We start from the raw sequence: 21,348 nt of genomic DNA on the forward strand, positions 1-21,348 counted from the left end.
ATTGCAATCCCAGCACTTTCGGAGTCTGAGGTGGGTGGATCTCGAGGTCAGGAGTTCCAGATCAGCCTGACCAACATGGTGAAACTCCGTCTCTACTAAAAATACAAAAAAAAAAAAAAAATTAGCCAGGTGCGATACAAAAAAAATTAGCCAGGTGTGGCGGTACACACCTGTAATTCCAGCTACTCAGGAGGCTGAGGCAGGAGAATCGCTTGAACCCGGGAGGCAGAGGTTGCAGTGAGCCGATATCATACCACTGTACTCCAGCCTGAGTGACAGAGCAAGACTCCGTCTACAAATATATATATATACACACACACACACACACACACACACACAGAAAATATATAGAGACATATAGAAAATATATATAAATATCTATATATATAGAAAATGTGAGATATAAAAAAGGGTTTTGTTGTTGTTGTTGTTGTTGTTTAACCTAGGAATGGAGGCAAGTGACATAAATTACATAAGAAGGAAACGCAATTGGCTTTTCACTTAAAGAAAGTATATTTTAAACCAAGGGATTTAAACATATTTCTCAATGAATGTATAGGTTTGCTGATTGCATACCATCTCCCCAAGGAGTTCAAATTCCCATAGTGAACCAACACAACTGATGTCGGAAGCTAAAGTTGCTACAGAGAATTGAGAGAACCAAGACTTTTCCTTTTCCTGTTCTCACGATACTTGAAAATAATGTCCCCATGGAAGGAAAGCATTACAATAAATGATGCAACAGACAATGGAGAGCATCTATTAAGTGTTACTAGGTTAATAACTAGTTCCTCATCCTCCTGTATAAAACCTGCCAGTTTTAAAGCTGATCTAAAATAAAATGCTTGGCCAGGTGTGGTGGCTCACGCCTGTAATCCCAACACTTTGGTAGGCCGAGGTGGGTAGATCATTTGATGTCAGGAGTTCCAGACCAGCCTGGGCAACATGGTGAAACCCCATCTCTACTAAAAATACAAAAACTAGCCGGGCATGATGGTGGGTGCCTATAATCCCAGCTACTCAGGAGGCTGAGGCAAGAGAATCACTTGAGCCTGGGAGGCAGAGGTTGTGGTGAGCCAAGATCATGCCAATGCACTCCAGTCTGGGTGACAGAGTGAGACCCTGTCTCAAAAATAAATAAATAAATAAAATAAAAAACTCTTTTGAAAAGAACACAAAATGAAACAGATTGTAAGACTATAAAGCCCTTTAAGAAAGATATTAAATGTACAAAATGTGCTCTAAAATTTTAATGCATATTGAAATCAAACAATTTATTTTCTATGATTATTTTACATTTAACAGGAAAAAATATGTAATTTGACAGTGAAGGCATAAATACAAGTAATAAGACTAAAAAATTATTCCACTGAACAAATTCAAGATATGTCTCCAACGTACATCCAAGGATTAGGTTGTGAGTTTTCTTTGTGATTGGTAACTTAGCATTTGTCCTCCACATTTCATTCATGAAATCACACGTTCATCTAACTCTTTTGTCAATTTCACTTATGTGGAGGATGCTATAGTTGGACCCGTGAAATAGAAACCCTTAAGAAACTCCATGAAACAGATAAAGAAAATATCATTCTTATTAAGTAAAGGAGAAAGGCACTTTCAATCACTTGAAAACCAAGTATTGCTTTATCTTAGGAAAAAATTGCTCAATGTGTTTCGGACAAAAATATTTCAAATACAAATATTCGACATCTATAAACCTTCAATGGACATCAAATATCTTTCTAAAGATTGACATTAGAGAGACAAATAGAACTACCTCAGTTAAGACCAAGAGAGCAGTGTTGCTATGAACAGAAAGCCTGTGGGCTTTTGTGAGTATTCATTCGGAATGGAGAGACTGCACTCTGAAGACAATTACAATAGTATACAGGTATCAGAAATTAAATTTACTTTTAATGGGATAATTAGGGATTATAAATCCAGAGAGACAAATAAGGACAATTCTTAGAATTCTGGCTTTCATTTGTCAAGCTCAGATATTTTTGTAAGTCGTTCTGTTTTGCAATAATGCTTGAAATAGTGTGATTACATGTGGGGTTGTAGTCTGGAAAGTTGAGTTGTGATTCTATTGTGACTCAGGCAGTGTCATAATCATTCCAGACCATATCGAATGCTCTTTGCTCTGCCCAGTCCCTTTGCAGGGCAGCAGGAGAAAGAGTTCTGGATGATACCAGGAAACAAGAGCTGCTCTGATCTGGTCTAAAGTAGCAGGTGAGAGGTTGGGGGTAAGAAGTTTGGGAAGGGTGGAGCCAGTGTCAGGAAGAGGGTGTCTGGTGATGGGGAACGTGAAGCAAAGAGGAATGCTTCCTTTTCCTCTTTTCTCAGCCCCAGCTCTGCCTCGCAACATGATGCCCTTCTCCACCCCACCTAAAATTGACTTGACTGTTTGCTTACAGATTTTTAAGCGCGGAAGAACACCAAGAATTCATCTGCTCTGGTGCCTTCCCACTAAGATAATGCAATACTACTTACTTTGCATCCTTGCAATTAAACTTGAATTTTCATTTTTAAGAAACCTTCAAGCATATAAATTACCCATTTCCATTGATTTCTAGCTGTGTGAAACTAAATGGCACTCTTCTTAACTTAAACGTAAGAAGAGTAGCATGACTATCATTTTCACTGTGAAGAACGCTTTTGACGACATTGACACCAAATTCAGGACCTTCACGTCTTTCTCCATCAAACCACATGCTCGTGGCTTCCTTTGAATTCTGTTTTTGATCTACGGTTTCATAAAGCTAAGGCATTTCAGAGATGAGGGAATAATAGCATGCCTACCTACCTCCAGTGTTAAGTATATATTATATTGTGTACAGGATAATTTTCACTGAGTAACTGATAGTTGGCAAAAATAAAGAGGTCATGGCCGGGCACAGTGGCTCATGCCTGTAATCCCAGCACTTTGGGAGGCCGAGGCGGGCAGATCACGAGGTCAGGAGATCGAGACCATCCTGCCTAACACGGTGAAACCCCGTCTCTACTAAAAATACAAAAAATTAGCCGGGCATGGTGGTGGGCCCCTGTAGTTCCAGCTACTCGGGAGGCTGAGGCAGGAGAATGACGTGAACCCGGGAGGCAGAGCTTGCAGTGAGCTGAGATCGTGCCACTGCACTCCAGCCTGGGCGACAGAGCGAGATTCCGTCTCAATAAATAAATAAATAAATAAAGAGGTCACTTGATAGAGGGAATGTTGGGACCATGGGGGTGCAGTCTAGTCCTCTTAGCATCATCTCAGGGAATGCTGAGATAGTAGGGGTGAGTCTAGTCTTGCTGGCAAAATCAAAATACACATACAAAGACTACAGTAGAAAGTCCAACATCTGTGTTCTAGTCCTCAGCCAATATAGATCATTTTCGCCATTGAAAAATAGAAATAGTGACATCTGTAAAAGGCTGTAGTAGGTACGATGAGGTCGTAAACATGAAATAACTTTGAGGAAAAATGCTCTAGATAAATTCAAGGTCTTTCACTACGTTCTTAGACTAAATGTACCCAACTTTTCTTGGTGATAAACAGTACTTACATTTCAATGGACAATATCCAAATAGCTTGTCTGTGTCATAGTCAGTAGTGGTTCCACACCAGAGCCATCCATCTGACCGCCCAGCACTCGTGCAATCTGCATACCACTTGTTTTCAAACTTGAATGGGAATGCACAGGTTGCTCCATTGGCGTTGCCCAGTAGTGTATACATGGCTGGAAAAACACATTGACTTGAACTTGGAATGTGAGTGATATTTCTGAACACTGACTTTCCAATCAGAAGCCTACTGAAGGAATTGGTCTTACTCTTCTGATTACACTTGGTGCACCCACACAGGGATTTTTGTTGTTGTTGTTCTTATTTTTTTTTCCTTCTCCTTCTACCCTAGTCTTTTGCTGGGTACATAGAGCAGTCTGTACTTAGCAAATAACTCTTAGTGCCACTTCATTTCCACTGTGTTTTGGAACATTTTCAAATGAGACTAATTTGTTAAGTTATACCATTTGAAAATGTTCCAATGGTACAATTCAAAGTGGTACCAATAACAGTGGAAAATGAAGTGGTACTAGTTAAAGTGGTAATAATAACTCATAGTACCACTTCATTTTCCACTATCTTTTCCGTCTTCCTCTATTGACACCAGCTTTAACTTCTGAATTTCCTCTGAAACAGTTCTCTCTCTTGATTAGAATCATGAAGCTTTGGAATCTCTAGATAAAAAAAAAACTCCTGAAATCAAGCAATCTTCTCGCATTAGCCTCCCAAGGTGCTGGGATTACAGGCATGAGCCACCACGCCTGCCAGCTTTATTAACTAACTCTATTTAATAATTACTGAGTCATTCTATACACCCAACACTGATGAGGCCAAAAGAATCCCAACTACCTCACTGACACATCATGTAACTGCAGTCAATTTACTCTTCTTACAGTCTGAACTTCCAAACAACTATCAAATCCATCTAAGTCTACAATTCTGGTTCCATTCTTCTAAAATAATTCCCATTTTCAAAAAGTTCCACCATTCCACCCCCCCCCCCCGTGTTCTCATCAGAGATAAAGAGACCCTACAATACATCCTTTCAACACTGTCTTCAATGTGTGTTCCCAATCTCGTGGTCACACTGAGGAGCTAGAGTTGAGGCACAGGATCATCTTAAGTGCTGGGAGATCTTTGGAGAGTTTGCAAAATGTAGTCAATGGACCCTATGCCACAGAATCACCCAGGTCTTCATAGAAATCATTGAATAGATTCCTGGGCTTTTTCCCAATATATATATTAAGAATCTAGTAGAAGGGGCAGCTTAGGATCTGTAGTTTTAACTAACTCTCCAATTGATTCGTAAGCATATTAAAGTCTGAGAACTATCAGCCCAAACCCTGTGTATATTTGTCTCAAAACCAGTGGGGAAACAAAAAGGGTAGGGGGTGAGGGAAGTATAATATTATATTTTAAAATAAAATAAAAATCCGATTTCTTAGCACCACTCTTCCTCACGTTAAACTCCTCAATTAGCACAATTGACCTATCTGTGGAATTTGACTCGATCAAGTTTAATTCACCCTTCTCCTTCCTTGTAATTTTCTATTGAGTTTCCCCTGAAAGGTTCTTTTGTGTTCACTTAGCTTGCCTCTCATATCACTTCTAAAGCTATGTTTGAAAAATGCTTCAAAATAACTTCTTTCTGAGCCCTTCTCTCACCCTACTTCAATTCCTACTCTCCCCTGTTCTGCATGTAGATGGAAAATAGAAAGCTCACAAATTATCACTTTATAAAGAACTAAATTGCTCTGCTCAGTCTTAGCTGAGATAAGCTAGGTTCAACCAATCTTAGTAGCCCAGTAACATAGCAATTTTGGAAACAGGTTATCTCTTGTTCCCAAAAGTAGGCTCTTTCTCTGACCTTGAGGTTGTTCTAGATAACGTTTCACAATAACCAAGTATCCAAACCTAAAATGTGATTATAACATCATCTGACTCAAGAGACCAGCCTTTGTAACAAGGCTTCAAGTTGTTTTGTATTTTTGTTTTATTTTCTGTGCAGCCACCAGATAATGAAATTTGGTCAATATAAGAAAGAACTAAATACTCTGATTTTATTTAACCTTTAAGAGGTCAAGAAACCAACTACATATAAGAGGATTCCTCCCACCGCATTGATGGTATCATCTTCTCTGATGGCTAACTAAATAGACTGCATATTAATTTACAAACTAATCCTTCACATTTTATAATCGTCTAATTTTTACAGTCTCTAAATACCCATAACCTGACAAAACAAATCAGAAACATTTAGAACCCCATGTTGTCAAGGGATCTGCCAAGATTTCATCTTAGGCAATCTGAATCAGGAAAGAATGTTCTATGGATCATTTTTCCAGGGATAACTTAAATCAAAGGAGAAGAAATATTTGGCAAAATTCATTTATCACTACAACTTTATAATGTTAACTAGGAGGCTTTGGGTCAAAGACTACAAGGAAAATGATTTTCTGAAAAATGTAGCCCATAGTTAAAAGAATAAAACCTCAGAGAAAGTTAAAAGAATGCCTTCCCATTAATTAAAAATAGCTGAAGTATCATTCGGGACTTTTTACCACATTTATTCACCATCATGTCTTCAAAAGAGTTCTACAGAATAGTTGAAAACACAAAGATGCTGATCAATTGATATTTCTAGTACACACCAAACAAGAACGTGATGATTTTCTTGAATTAGGTTCCAACTAAGAAGATGAGAAAATTTCGACACGAAGGTAAACATTCCAAGCATCTTACCTTCATAACCTCTAGAGCATAGATTGTCTGTGGTTCCATAGATCTTCCACCTGCTCCATAAACCCGATCCCTTGTAGAGCATAACGTTCTTTTCCTGTCTATTGCCATAGTTGAAAAACAAGTCTTCTCCTTTAATCCCCAAAAGTGTGTCATTTTTGCACTCCCATTTCTGAAATTCACTTTTTGAGTCACAGGCATAGAGAGTGATAGCAACCCAGTCAGTTTTTGATGGCACTCCCAGGCATAATTTAAATGCAACACTCATAATCTGAGATTCGGACACCCATCGGAATTTCTGTGATTCAGCATCCTGGTTGCAAGCCGCGGTTTGGACGGCACTGGGACTTACTGCTTCCACACAGCGTTTGTGATCTTCATTATAGATTAAAAATTGCCTGGTGTCTGTTTAAAAAGAAAGAAGCAGGAAAAGAAGAAAGCAAGCATGGGTAAGTGGATTCGTGTAACAAGGACAATATTTTAGGTCGAAAGTTTCCAACTCTTCCATTTCCCTAAAGTCTTAAGATTGCAGGAAAAGAGGTACTGATGATTACACCTGCGGCCAGCTCTCTTTGAGGATCCCTGAAGCTGGAGGGAGAACCTGGACTGAGGACCTGCCAAGGTGCCAGCACTCAGCTGGATGTCCTCAAAATGTCCTAGTTCACTATGAAGAGTCTCCTGAAAAGGCCCACCTTACATGCCCAAGGATTGTCCAGGAATGGAACACACAAGTGAGATAACAGAAAGGAATAATATCAATGGGGAAAAGAAAATTTGGGTAAAATGAATACAATAAACTGTAAAATTAAATGCATGTCTGTCCTAGAAAAGATGTGTGTTTGCTTATTGTTTTTAAAGGACAAGGTCTCGCTCTGTTGCTCAGGCTGGAGTGCAGTGGTGCAATCATGGCTCACTGTAGCTTCCAACTTCTGGGCTCAAGTGATCCTCCTGCCTCAACCTCCCAAGTAGCTGGGACTACAGGCTCACGCCACCATAATCAACTGATTTTTTAATTTTTGTAGAGATGGAGTCTCACTGTGTTGCCCAGGCTGGTCTCGAACTCCTGGCTTCAAGCAGTCCTCTGACTTCAGCCTCTCAAAGTGCTAGGATTACAAGTGGGATCTACCTCACCCGGACTAGAATAGGATTTTGAAGTATTACACATCTCAACACATTTTGGTATTCTTTGTTAATAATTTAATAGTGAAGTTTGCAATAAAGGACAAATAAACATAAATTTTATATCATTGGAGATAATATTTTTACGAGAATAACTTTAAAAATAACATTTTGTATATTCATAATTTGGAACTGGTGATTTAAGTAAATATGTAACGATGGCTTATACTTAACAGCACATAGCTGCTAACTGGCAGAATGGAACTTCCTCTTGCAAAAGAGGAAAAAAGGATCTGGTAAGCATTTTTTTTTTCCTTTAATTAAATCAAAATTGAATTCATGTAAAGGTTTCTCTTTTTTCTTTATTGTTAAGGAATATAGAAATGAAAGTAACTGAGTGTTTTACTTTTGTGACATAAACATCCAGAAATTAAACACATCTTGTGACATTTTCCTAAATTCCATGTACTCACCTTGTTCTTTCAAAATGAGCTGGTAGTAGTGCAGATGTTTGAGGTTCTGACTAAATGAGCTCATTATTTTTAATTAAATAACTCCAGTGAAACTTAAAAAAGTTAGAACCACACCACTAGCAGAGTCCTTCACTGTTTCCAGAGCATTTTTGAAAGGCGTATTCTGTTTCCTGTTCTGAATGCCGCAGGGAAGTTAGCACCACTTACACTCTGAGATCAGTTCTAGACCCATAAACTTAACGCTTATAATAAATTCTTGCCTCAAAAGATTTTCTCCTGACACGCTTCTCTATATGCTCTTGTCCACACTAGTTCCAGACCTCCTACCTCTATCCTACCTTGAAATGATCATCTTAAAAAAAAAAAAAAAAAAACCTTTATAACAACACCCAGTCTGGTGCTTGATCAAATATCTGGGTGCCAAGACCCAGCCGTGTTGACACATAAAATTAACTACTGCAGTGTATTTTTGGGTACAGTCGATAGACTTCACTATTGTTTTAGAATGCAAAAACAAGCTGAAAATCCAGGAAGACGCCTATACTTTTAGCTTATGGATCTTGGGGGATGGTGGTGCCAAGAATGAGAGAAGTCTGGATGTTACACATTAAATGCTGTCTTACTTAGAGTGAGTAAGACCTACTCTCACTGCCTCTATGCTACCTGGGTTCCTAGTTCTCTGCAACTTCAAACCTCTGCCTGGGCTCCTCTGCTGGGTTATTCATTCGTGCTGTTTTGATTTCTTGGAATCGGAACTCAATAAAGCCTGGATCCAGACACCTGCCTCTGCTGGCTTCTCTGCAGTTGACATCTGCCCACTGAACATGCAATACCTGTCCCAGTCTCCTTCCGTCTAGCTGAGCTTCCTTCCACACCTGATCTCATTTTGTAACTGCTCGTGCCCTAGTGGGACAAAATGAGTAATTTTTTACCTTGGCAATAAAATGAGAATGTTGATAATATAGGGCTTTGCTCACCATGAAACACAGGAAATAGGAAAATGAAAACGGTTTTTTAAAAAACAGTGACTATGATCATTTACTTTATGCAAAGGTAAATTATCTTGTCAAATCTCAAAATGTAACAAACTCTGAAACTTTTGCCATAGATATCTGCAAACTCCACTATACTAGCCTCTAAATTTAATGTAATTTGTTTGTGTTATTCCACCTACTGTTTTGTTTTTTTTTTAACCTGGACTTATCTTCCACTTTGCAGATAGCTTTGCTTAGTAATACCTCATTGTTAATAATAGTAAATATATCTTCCACCTTATACTTTGGCCATTTTCATTGCATTTTCAAACAACAGTCTTGTTAACTGGTCAAATTCAGTCAATTAACCGGTTGGTAACCAGTCTTTGAAGAGAAGACATTCAAAAATCTTTATGCATGAATAGTGTTCCCTCTTCAGATGTTTTTACACTTATTTGACTTTTGTATGTTTAATTTTTATCTGCAGTCCATCTTAATTTCACTCTAAGACAGACAGCATTTAATGAGTAACATCCAAACTTCTCTTTCTCATTCTTGGCACCACCATCCCCTGAGATCCGTAAGCTAAAAACCTAGGAGTCTGCCTGGATTTTTAGCTTGTTTTTGCATTCTAAGACAATAGTGAAATCTACCAGCTCTACCCGAAAATACACTGCGGTGGTTAATTGTATTTGTGTCAACATGGCTGGGTCTTGGCACCCAGATATTTGATCAAGCAGCAGACTGGATGTTTCTATAAAGGTATTACTTAGAGCCGAGATGATCATTTCAATCAGCCAACTTTAAGTAAAGCAGCTCACCCTCCTCAGTGTGGGTGGACCTCATCAAATCAGGTGAGGGTCTTAAGAGAAAACAAACTGAGGAAGAAGAAGAAGGGGAAATTCCCCAAAGAACCTTGGCAAAGAACGAATTATGCCTCTGGACTGCTTTATTTCTGTTTTTGTTTGTTCATTTGTTTTTGAGACAGGATCTTGCTCTGTCGCCCAAGCTAGAGTGCAGTAGTGCAATCACAGCTCACTGCAGCCTTAAATTCCTGGGCTCAAGCGATCCTCCCACTTCAGCCTCCCGAGTAGCTGGGACTACAGACCTTTGCCACCACACCTAGTTAATATTTTTTATTTTTACTGGAGACAGCGGTGTCACTTTGTTATCTAGGTTGGTCTTGAACTCCTGGGCACAAGTGATCCTCCTGCCTCGACCTCCCAAAGTGCTGAGATTACAGGCCACCTCGCCCAGCTCAAGACTGCTTCAGTCTCAAACTGCAATATCAACTTTCTCCTGAGTTTCCCGCATACTCCTCCACCCCTGCAGGTTTTGGACTTGCCAGCTTCCACAATTGTGTGAACCAATTCCTTAAATAATTCTCTCTCTCCCCCTCTCTCCACCTTCTTTTCTTCCCTTTCTGTGTGTACACACACACACACACACACACACCTCTGACTAATACACATACTTTAATTCATTCTCTTTGCTCCAACTCCATTTCCATCACCCCAGGCCAAGCCACCATGGTCTGGCTCTAGTCTTCCTCTCTTAAAAATGGAATCATCAAAAGAGATAATACCTGATCACCCAGTTTTTTGGGAGGAGCGGGTCTGACTTGTCACCTAATGCCAAATTGCAAAACCTACCTAATATAATAGGTGCCCTTCACTGAGCTACCTAAGAGAGTGAGATTTCTTTCTGTTTTTCCCATCTCTCTCTCTCTTTTTTTTTTTTTTTTTTTGAGATGGAGTCTCGCACTGTCGCCCAGGCTGGAGTGCAGTGACGCGATCTCAGCTCACTGCAAGCTCTGCCTCCTGGGTTCACGCCATTCTCCTGCCTCAGCCTCCTGAGTAGCTGGGACTACAGGCGCCCACCACCATGCCCGGCTAATTTTTCTGTATTCTTAGTAGAGATGGGGTTTCACCATGTTAGCCAGGATGGTCTCGATCTCCTGACCTCGTGATCCACCCATCTCGGCCTCCCAAATTGCTGGGATTACAGGCATGCACCTGGCTTCCCATCTCTTTTGCAGATTGCCTGTGATGCACACCACATTCTGGTTGAATGCTCACTCAATAATAAAATTCTTTTCTTTCTCATCTACCTTTATAGAGAGGTTTTCTGGGTGAGAAGGAGATTAGGTTTCTAACTACAAGTCCTCAACAACTTAAACCCTGTAAAAGGGAACCACTGTACCCAGGAAAAATACATCCAGCCCCTGTATCATTGTTTACTAGAAAGGGCACAGTGACCCATCTGCCCTCACCACCAACTACACCACCTTTCAGCTCCTCAAACCCTCCAGGCTCACTTCCACACTGGTGACTTCATGTTTTGAGTTCCCTCTTCTTGGGATGCTCACTAAGACCATAGCTTAAGTGTTAACTTTTCTTTTCTTTCTTTGAGACAGACCCTTGCTCTGTCACCCACGCTGGAGTACAGTGGCGCCATCTTGGCTCACTGCAACCTCAGCCTCCCGATTTCAAACGATTCTCCTGCCTCAGCCCTCCGAGTAGCTGGGATTACAGGCACATGTCACCACACCCAGCTAATTTCTGTATTTTTAGTAGAGGTGGGGGTTTCACCATGTTGGCCAGGCTAGTCTCGAACTCCTGACCTCAAGTAATCTGCCCACCTCGGCCTCCCAAAGTGCTGGGATTACTGGCGTGAGCCACTGCGCCTAGCCAAGTGTCAACATCTTAGAAGGTTGATCATCCTAACTCATTTTATTCTTTTATTTACCATATAATATCCATAACCATCTTCAAATAAATTCTTCAATTTGTTTACTAATGTTCTGTCCATGGCACAAATTAGATGTGTCAGAAAACGAATGCCCTGTAGGAGGAGGCCTTCATCAGAGGCCAGGGAGAACTGCTGAAGGCTCCAAATCTCTTATACCTTGGATGGGATGAGTCCGAGGCACCCAATCGCCCAGTCCCCTACTGGAATATAAATTTCACAACAAGGGTGACTTCAGCTTTCTGATTTAGTGCCACAGTCTCTCTTTGGGGAGCATAAATAATCTCTCAACAAATAATTCGTTGAATGAATGAAAGAATATTTATTAAAGCAGAAGCATCTTGACTAGTAATCCAGATAAATTATTTATCTAATGATAGATTAATGTTACAGGTGTATTGAATATTCGTTTTTCCCCTGAAAGCTTATTTTTACTGAAGAGCAATTTAGAAATGTGTATACTTATGAAAAGAGTACTTGGAAATGAAAAGGTTCTATTTCAATACACACTTATCTATTCTTGTTTCCTTTATTTATCTTTTGCCATTAGAAAGCAGTGTAAGTTTGATATTGCCTTTGCCAGACAATACAAGGAAATGTAAAATTATTGCTCTATGGTGATACATTCATCGTGCATTATTCTTCTCCCCAAATAACCAGCATGTCATTTTGCTTTTATCATCATCTCTGCAACACGTCTGACTTAAAATGTCATACTTCTTCCTCTGAAGGCGTATTCAAGACGTTGGCCAAAAGGCAGCTTGTGGCATTTTTACCAATATTAACCACACTAACATTTATAAACATCCTATTTTTGTCCACACTGATTCTGTTTTTATAATAGAAATAAGGCAAAGATGAATGGATGGGCACAGTGGTTGCTGTTTTCATTTCTCTGCAATCTCATTTGTAGGATCTAATATGTGAGTTTCTTTTTTTAATACTTACATATCAGAAATTTATTTCCAGAATTGCAGTGATTCTCCCACCATCCTAACTTGATCTTACTAATCTCATATTTATTTTTCAACAAATATTTGACAAACATCGACCACATGCTACATGCTATGCTAATGACAAACAAAAGAGATAAGTTTCCTGCCACACTGAGTACACTCTCTGCTGTGGTTAACTCAAGGGCAAAAATATCAAGGGTCAAAATACATTTAGTGAAGAAGCGATAAGTTTCAACCCAATGTCTCAGGTTAAAAATGATTAAAGACTAAACATCCAGTAACATAGGTGTGGATTTCTTTTTTTTTTTTTCTTTTTTGAGACAGAGTCTTGCTCTGTTGCCCAGGCTGGAGTGCAGTGGTGCGATCTCGGCCCACTGCAACCTCCGCCTCCCAGGTTCAAGCAATTCTCATGCCTCAACCTCCTGAGTAGCTGAGACTACAGGCATGTGCCCCCACGCCCGGCTAATTTTTGTATTTCTAGTAGAGGTGGGGTTTCACCATGTTAGCCAGGCTGGTCTCAAACTCCTAATCTCAAGTGATCCACCTGCCTCGGCCTCCCAAAGTGCTGGGATTACAGGCGTGAGCCACCGCGCCTGACCTGGATTTTCTTTTAAGCGTTTTAAAAATTATTCCACAACATTGAGCAAGTCATTAAATTCTCAAGCCTGCTAGCAAAGAAAATTAGCTTATTAAAGGTGATTGTTCAGGGAGATAAGTATGATATGCTACATTTTCTTATACATTTTTAGATTTTCCTATCAGTAAATAAAATGCTAACATTAAAACACAAAAGACAGTAACTTCTGGAAGACAGAGAAGCCGGATAAGAGGAAAAGCAGCCAAGTAGCTGTAGCAGATGCCACCAGATTTACACTATTTCTCCTTGGCCTTCGCTGATTAGGTGCACGCAGGCCCCACTCCCAAATGCCAGCACCATGTCTTTCGGCCTGGGGGCTTTTTCTGGTTATCGGAACCCTCTAGGCTCAAACATGGCACAAATTAGATGGGTCAGAAAATGAATGCCCTGTAGGAGGAGGCCTTCATCAGAGGCCAAGGAGAATTACTGAAGGCTCTAAATCTCTTATACCTTGGACGGGATGAATCCGAGGCACCCATTCACCCAGAGCTCCTACGCTCCATCACCCACAGCAGTCACTGGGTGTCCACACACCTTCCCTTTCTGTCTCACTTCCCCATTCCCCTGCCAGTGTTTCCTGGGCTCACTTCCCAAATAAACTAACTTGCCCTCAAACCAAAGTGCAACTGTCTGAGGACAGCTTCTTGGGGAACCCAAACTAAGATATATGCTCACCAGCCTCAGTTAAATAAATGTACCTATGTTTTCCCCAAAGAACCCAAATTAAGTGAAAAACAAATAGTTACCCTGCACCTAGTACATTCAAGAAGCTATGCCAGGTGCTGGGGGCTGATGGGGGGGTATTAGTCAGAGTCTTAGGCTTAGAAATGTTGAACAGGAGGCCAAGGCAGGTGGATCACCTGAGGTCAGGAGTTCGAGATCAGCCTGGCGAATGTGGCGGAACCCCGTCTCTACTAAAAATACAAAAATTAGCCGATGTGGTTGCACACGCCTGTAATCCCAGCTATGGGAGGCTGAGGCAGGAGAATCTCTGGAACCCACAAGGCGGAGGTTGCAGTGAGCCAAGATCGTGCCACTGCACTCCAGCCTGGGCGACAGAGCGAGACACGTCTCAAAGAAAAAAAAAAAAAGAAAAGAAAAAGAAAAGAAATGTTGAACAAAAGAAAAAAAATGGAGAATTACTTCATTTGTCACTTTGATCCTTCATTCAGACCCAAAATATTCAGGGAAACTACTGATTTAGGTCATTGCAATTGGCCATTTGGAAAAGTACAGAATATGAACCCAGTATGGGTCTGAACACAAGGACAAAACAGAGGCCAAGAAACTCTTCCAACTTCCCTCCTACTACCTTAAAGATATGAATATCTACACCTTCCTGGGGCCATTCACTCCCACATCAGTAGAAGAGGCTTCCTTCCTCCTGCCCACCACTCTACCTGTGTCCTGGATCCTGAATCTCCTACTTCTCCACAGCTAGTTTCTCCTCTCACTCCTATTTCTTCACTCTGAATGCCAGCCTCCCCAGATCCCCCTTAAGATAAATAAACAAAACCCTTTACTAGGTAAGAAACTGACACTACACTGCTCTTTCTTCTTCCATGCATAGCACCACTGATTAATTAGTTCACCGTAGGTATGTATCAAGTCAATCTGATCATGACATAATCAGAGCTCTAGGGTTTGGCTCCCAGGTAACAGACTCCACTGCTCGCTGGCTGTGTGACCTTGGCCAAGTTCAACATTACCCTGTGCTTCCACTTCCCCATCTGTAAAATAAAGGGGGAAATAGCAGGACCTCCTCATCGTCGTGAGAATGAAATTAGATCATCTAAATAAAGGGCTTAGAAGAGTCCCTGACACAGGAATTGCTTAATACATGTTTATTATTATTATTGTTAACTTGGCAAAATCAATCGTACAGTGTGAAATGTTTCAGAATAGGATGAAATGAAAGAGCAGAGAACTGTTGCAGCAGTCTAGAAAGAGGGACCGGCCCGGCGTAGGGGTTCACGCCTGTAATCCCAGCATTTTGGGAGGGCAAGGCTGGAGGGATCACCTGAGGTCAGGAGTTTGAGATCAGCCTGGCCAGCATGTACTAAAAATACAAAAATCAGCCAGGCATGATGGCGCACGCCTGTAATCCCAGCTACTCGGGAGACTGAGGCAGAAGAATCACTTGAACCCGGGAAGCGGAGGTTGCAGTGAGCCAAGATGGCGCCACTGCACTCCAGCCTGGGTGACAGAGTGAGACTCTGTCTCAAAAAAAAAAAGAGGGACGGAAGGACAGAGAACATGGAACCATGGGGTTTCCAGCCTCAGGGGGCTAGGGGCGTGGCTAGGAGGGTTATGTTCTTTTTTTTTTTTTTTTTTTTTTTTGAGACGGAGTCTCGCTCTGTCGCCCAGGCTGGAGTGCAGTGGCGCGATCTCGGCTCACTGCAAGCTCCGCCTCCCGGGTTCACGCCATTCTCCCGCCTCAGCCTCCGAGTAGCTGGGACTACAGGCGCCCGCCACCACGCCCGGCTAGTTTTTTGTATTTTTAGTAGAGACGGGGTTTCACCATGTTAGCCAGGATGGTCTCGATCTCCTGACCTCGTGATCCACCCGCCTCGGCCTCCCAAAGTGCTGGGATTACAGGCTTGAGCCACCGCGCCCGGCCGAGGGTTATGTTCTTTGGGGCTGATAGACTTGCAATCAAATCCTGGTTCCACCATTTTTTAGCTGCGTTGCCTTAGTGCTATTAGCCGTTCTAACCTCTACTTCCTCATCTGTAAAATGGGGATAATAATGCTGTCTGGTAAAGCTACCATGAACTTCTAAATGAGATCATTTATGTAAAGCACCCAGCATATCATTTGTATATAATACACACTTGATAAATATTAATTCCCTCCTTTCCCCCTCTTGAAGTGAAAAGTCTAGAAAAATTGATACAGATAAAGGGATCCAAATCCTTCTTTTAACATAGTGTTATTTGAACCACATTATATCCTTCATGATCAACACACTCCAGGTAGTAAATATCTACTTCTTAGCCTCAGAGTCTGAAGATCATAATGAAGAGTTAGCTCTGTTCCTTACTGACTACCTGACTTCTGCAAGCCACTGAATCTTCAGAGCTTCAGCTTTCTTACCTAGGGAAAAGTACACAGTGACATCTTCCCATCTGCTTTATGGAAGCTATGGGCCCCTGAGGTCTAAGTTTCTACCACAATTATTCACGTGCAATATTTGTAGATTAAACCAAAAGTTGCATAACTGTCAAAACCTAAGGTTGAGCACGGTGGCTCATGCCTGTAATCCCAGCACTTTGGGAGGCCAAGGTGAGCAAATCACTTGAGCCTAGGAGTTTGAGACCAGCCTGGACAACATGGCAAAACCCCATCTCTACAAAAAAACGCAAAAATTAGCCAGGCATGGTGGCATGCACCTGTGGTGCCAGCTACTTAGGAGGCTGAGGTGGGAGAATCACTTGAGTCCAGCAGGTCAAGGCTGCAGTGAGCCATGATCATGCCACTGTACGCCAGCCTGGGTGACAGAGTGAGAGCCTGTCTAAAAAAAAAAAAAAGCATATATATATATGTGTGTGTGTGTGTGTGTGTGTATGTGTGTGTGTGTATATATGTGTGTGTGTATATATATATTCCAAAGCGTAAAAGTTAGCTCAGCCTTCTAGATACAAACACTGAGAAAGATGGAGACCACATTTAAAAAGGAGAAAGGTGCTTGTATTTTTCTCCCACTTAATTCAGTTTTGTGAAAAAATACATAGAAGAGCCAATATTTAACATAAGACATACATTTATATTGGAATCAAAGTTTTCAACAGTGATTGTGAAAAACCACTACTGTGATAATTACATATAATTATCTTTCTTAGCATTTCATTGAGGGAAATGAAATAGAGGAGTATCAGGATTATACCATTAGTGTGATGTCAATGTCAGAACCACAGTTGGATCCCTTCCAGCCAAATGCGAGCTCCACAAATGGCAACAGGAATAACCTAATTTGCCCTTACCTGATCTAACAGCGCGGCAAGAAATCTAAGGGGAGGTGGAAAAGTACAAGCTGTTGAGCAAAGTCCTGGATCTGTGTCTCCCTGCTAAACAGTCACCTTCTGGACATTTTACCTCCCTGAGCCTGGTGCTTCATCGATAAAATGATGTCAAAATGCATTACCTCCAACTTCCTGCTTGCTTTAATGCTCCATGATTCTAAGGCTTCTCTGTCCACCAAGTCTCTCATTTTCATTGTTTGAAGATGTTCTAGGCTTTTCGTGATACTGCCTGACCCACTGTTTGAGTGCCTTCCCAGAGCCTAGAAAGGCTCCATGTTGCCCAGGGACTGATGGCAGCAGCTAGTAAGAGCCTACTGTTGGCCGGGCATGGTGGCTCATGCCTGTAATCTCAGCACTTTGGAAAGCCAAGGTGGGCAGATCACGAGGTCAGGAGTGCAAGACCAGCCTGGCCAACTTGGTGAAACCCCGTCTCTACTAAAAATACAAAAACATAGCCAGGCGTGGTGGTGGGTGCCTGTAATCCCAGCTATTCGGAAGGCTGAGGCAGGCGAGTCTCTTGAACCCAGGAGGCAGAGGTTGCAGTGAGCCAAGATCACACCATTGCACTCCAGGCTGGGTGACAGAGAGAGACTCCATCTCAAAACAAACAAACAAACAAACAAACAAACAAAAGAGCCTATTGTTGGCATCTCTTCCCAACTCTGTCCCCACTGGCATCAAGTCAGTAGTTTGAAATCAACCATGGTGAGAATATTTACAGCATGGACATCAGTAAACAGCATAAATCAAATCAGTGCTTCCTTTCTTTTCCTTCTTGGAACCAGTAGTTACAGTAGTTAAGTTTGCCAATACACCACTACCTGTGAGCCAAACCTTCCTATTTCCAAGTTAAACTTCTTTGCTGTGGTCTAACCTCTGTGTCCCACCAGCTCTCATGGTACATCTACCATGATTATAACCCAACTGAGCTCAAAACCTTGCTGCTGAGTGATAAAAAGACAGCGTGGCAAGAACAACAGTAGGAAGGGTGAGCGTCTAGTCCTGTTAACCTCTAGCCTCCTGTACCCCTCCAGATAGAACCAGCCCATCCGTTGGCAGCAGCCCACAGAGACTTATGGTGCTAATGCTGTGGGATGCTCTCCTGAAGGTGGAAGGAAGGGTTGTGGATTGAAAAGAAATAAACCGATTGTAAGTAGGGAGACCTTCCCATGGGTTTTCCTGGTGGGCAGAAGCCAGGGGAGAGGTCTTGAGACTTCACATAGCTTTAACCTGCTGCTAAGTAAGCAGGTGCTCTGCCTTTACACAAATTCCTCCAATCACATGCTTCTTGGGCCAAGAAAAGATAAAATAAAAGTTACAGGCTGGGTGCAGTGGCTCACATCTATCATCCTGCACTATGGGAGGCCCAAGTGGGAAGATCGCCAGAGCCCAGAAGTTTGAGATCGAACTGAGCAAGTTAGTGAGACCCTGTCTCTACTAAAGTTTCAGCTACTGCGGAGTTGGGAGCGGGCCAAGGCGGGAGGATTGCATGAGCCCAGATGTCAAGGCTGCAGTGAGCCGTGATCGCACCACCGCACTCCAGCCTGGGAGACAGAGTGAAACCCGTCTCAAAAAACAAAACAACACAAATTACAGGCTTTCAAGTAACGGGCTCCCTTGAATTTTTTGTTTGTTTATTCTCCAAGTAAACAGATCTTCAGCATCCCCCCTCTCTCCCCAATATCTGTGCCTATGAAAAGGAAGACATTAGTCAGAAGAGGGCATCCTGCTGTCAGGAAGAGGGAAACGCTCCTGAACAAACCGAGAAACGCTATCGCTCAGAAGCATTATCGAGTCAGTTTAAAGAAAATTAGGCACTGTATCTGTGCTGCCCAGTATGATAGCTAGCCAGCCACCTCACGTGACCACTGTACACATAAAATGACACTACTGTGAATTGAGACGTGCTATAAGTATACAATACTCACCAGATTTTGAAGAGTTAGTGTTAAGAAATGAATGGGAAAATATTCCAAATCAATTAAATGTTGAGTGATAATGTTTCTGAGTTACTGGGTGAAATAAAACACATTAATAAAATCAGGGCCGGGCGCTGTGGCTCACACCTATAATCCCAGCCCTTTGGGAGGCCGAGGAGGGCAGATCACTTGAGGTCAGGAGTTTGAGGCCAGTCTGGCCAACATGGCGAAACGTCATCTCTACTAAAAATACAAAAATCAGCTGGGTATGCTGGTGTATGCCTGTAATCCCAGCTCCTTGGGAGGCTGAGGCATGAGAATCGCTTGAACCCGGGAGGTGGAAGTTGCAGTGAGCCAAGATCATGCCACTGCAGTCCAGCCTGGACAACAAAATGAGAGTCTATCTCAAAAATAAAAATAAAATTAATTTCATCTATCCTTTCTATTTGGTCTTTTTTTGTACTTCTTTTCTGCCACTGATTTTAATAACTAACACTTACAAGGCATTTACTGTGGGTCGCACTCTGTTCTAAACATTTAACCTATTGTTACTCATTGAATCGTCACAAGAACTGATGGGGGCAGGTAATACTCTTCTTTCCATTTTATAGACATGGAAACGAAAGCACAAAGAAATAAAGTAGCCTGCCCAAGGTCGCCAAGCTAGTGAGTGAGGGAGACAGGGTGTAAACCATACCGCCTTCACTTGTATTTTTATAATCACTGCTACTCAATACTTATTATGATTTAAACTTTGCGGTACTAAAATACTCTCTTTCTAGGAAACTTCCTACCCACCTTCACATCAGTGCATAGAGTAGATCGTAGGCACAAACCATTCTCTGCAAGTGTTTGTTGATATCACAGAAATAAAGGGGGATTGGAAACGAAAAAATCAAATTTGAAATCTCTTCTATATCATCTCCAAATAGAACCAGGAATGAAAATCCCCCAAGGCCCTCCCATCCTGAAGTTTAAGCAATTAAGTCTAGAGACTGGCAAATGTATTTGAGAATTTGAAAAACTCTGGAGCTGTTCCTAATGAGTCATCTCTAATCTCCAGAAAAAGAAGAAAAACAGGAATCGATCTGCTTATGCGGCAGTTTGAACAGTCTAGAATACAGATTAGGATGAACTTTCTAACAATCAAGTGTATAAATGATTCTGGCAGGAAAAAAAAATGAGCATGGAAATTGCTTAGAATCCCTTTTGGAGGGATGATCTGAGTTGATGTCCTTGGACCTAAGACGCGGGGAGACATCAGGGCTGCCCCCCTTCCAGCCAGAGACACTCAGAAGGTGTTTGTTGGCAGTGAGAGAGAAATAGTGTGAACTGAAAACCAGAAAGAGTAAACCACAGAGCAGGAAATTTCTGCACGAAGAAAACGGGGAAGGAACAATGAGCGATGAGAGAAGTCAGGAGGAGACTGAAGGTCTGTAGGACTCCAGGCTGGGCAGCAACCGAGACCTGAGACGCATCCTCCTCCCTCCTCCAGCTCCAGGCCTTCCACGCCTGGCCGCCAGGTGAAGGCAGCGGGCTTAGCTGTGGACTGCGTGGTGCAGGGGAACCCCGTTTCCTCCTCACAAAGGTGTTGGAAGGAACCCGTTCACAGTAACCCACAAAACGAGGGTGTGGTTCCGGCCCCGCAAGTCAGAAAGCCCCTGCCTCAGAGCGGACTTACCCAGCAGCAGAACAGCACCCGGAATCACAGAGGCAAAAACCAGGAGCAGCGGTAGCCTCATGGCCCAGGGGTTATCCTTTCCTTCTCCTGATGGAGAGGAGGGCGGGACAAAGACGCAATCAGCGAGGCCCCCCGACTGCCTCTCCACCTAATCCAAGTTCCCAGAGCTGCCCAGCTGAAAAGAACTAGAGAGGAAGCCCTCCCTTTTAAAGGGCTCCTGAATTTAGGGAAAGCCTCCACTAAGGAGACATCCTGTCACATGAGGGTGGCTGGAAAACAGGAATTCAGAGTCGCAACTTTGCTTCGTAAGCTAACTTCTGAGAAAAGCAGACGCAGAGGAAGGGGAGAAAGGGACACGTGTGGGAGAGGAGTGGCGGGGTGGGGAGGAGAGAGGGCGATGGTGATGGTGAGGAGTCAGGAAGGAGAGAAGTGAAACAGCTGGGAGCTCCCGGCCTGCTCAGATGGGGCTGGGTGGAGATGAAGCTGCAGGCCACTACCTGTGCCGGAAGACGGAGCTTCCCCTGGGAGGCAGCCT

At 42.3% G+C, this 21,348-nt stretch overlaps 1 protein-coding gene across 1 annotated transcript in view; it reads right to left on the reverse strand.

The window, feature by feature from the left end:
* Positions 1–21,129, reverse strand: part of MRC1 (mannose receptor C-type 1) — a 98,099-nt gene extending 76,970 nt beyond the window's left edge. Inside the window, exons 1-3 of the mRNA XM_003903430.5 lie at positions 20,814–21,129; positions 6,289–6,690; positions 3,549–3,722 (exon numbers count right to left, since the gene is read on the reverse strand). Of these exons, the coding sequence (XP_003903479.2) occupies positions 3,549–3,722; positions 6,289–6,690; positions 20,814–20,874 (637 nt within the window). The 5' untranslated portion in view covers positions 20,875–21,129. The remainder of the gene's footprint in view (positions 1–3,548; positions 3,723–6,288; positions 6,691–20,813) is intronic.
* Between the last annotated feature and the right edge of the window lie 219 nt (positions 21,130–21,348).

Source organism: Papio anubis, chromosome 11 (genome assembly GCF_008728515.1).
Source record: "Papio anubis isolate 15944 chromosome 11, Panubis1.0, whole genome shotgun sequence".
Taxonomy (NCBI): domain Eukaryota; kingdom Metazoa; phylum Chordata; class Mammalia; order Primates; family Cercopithecidae; genus Papio; species Papio anubis.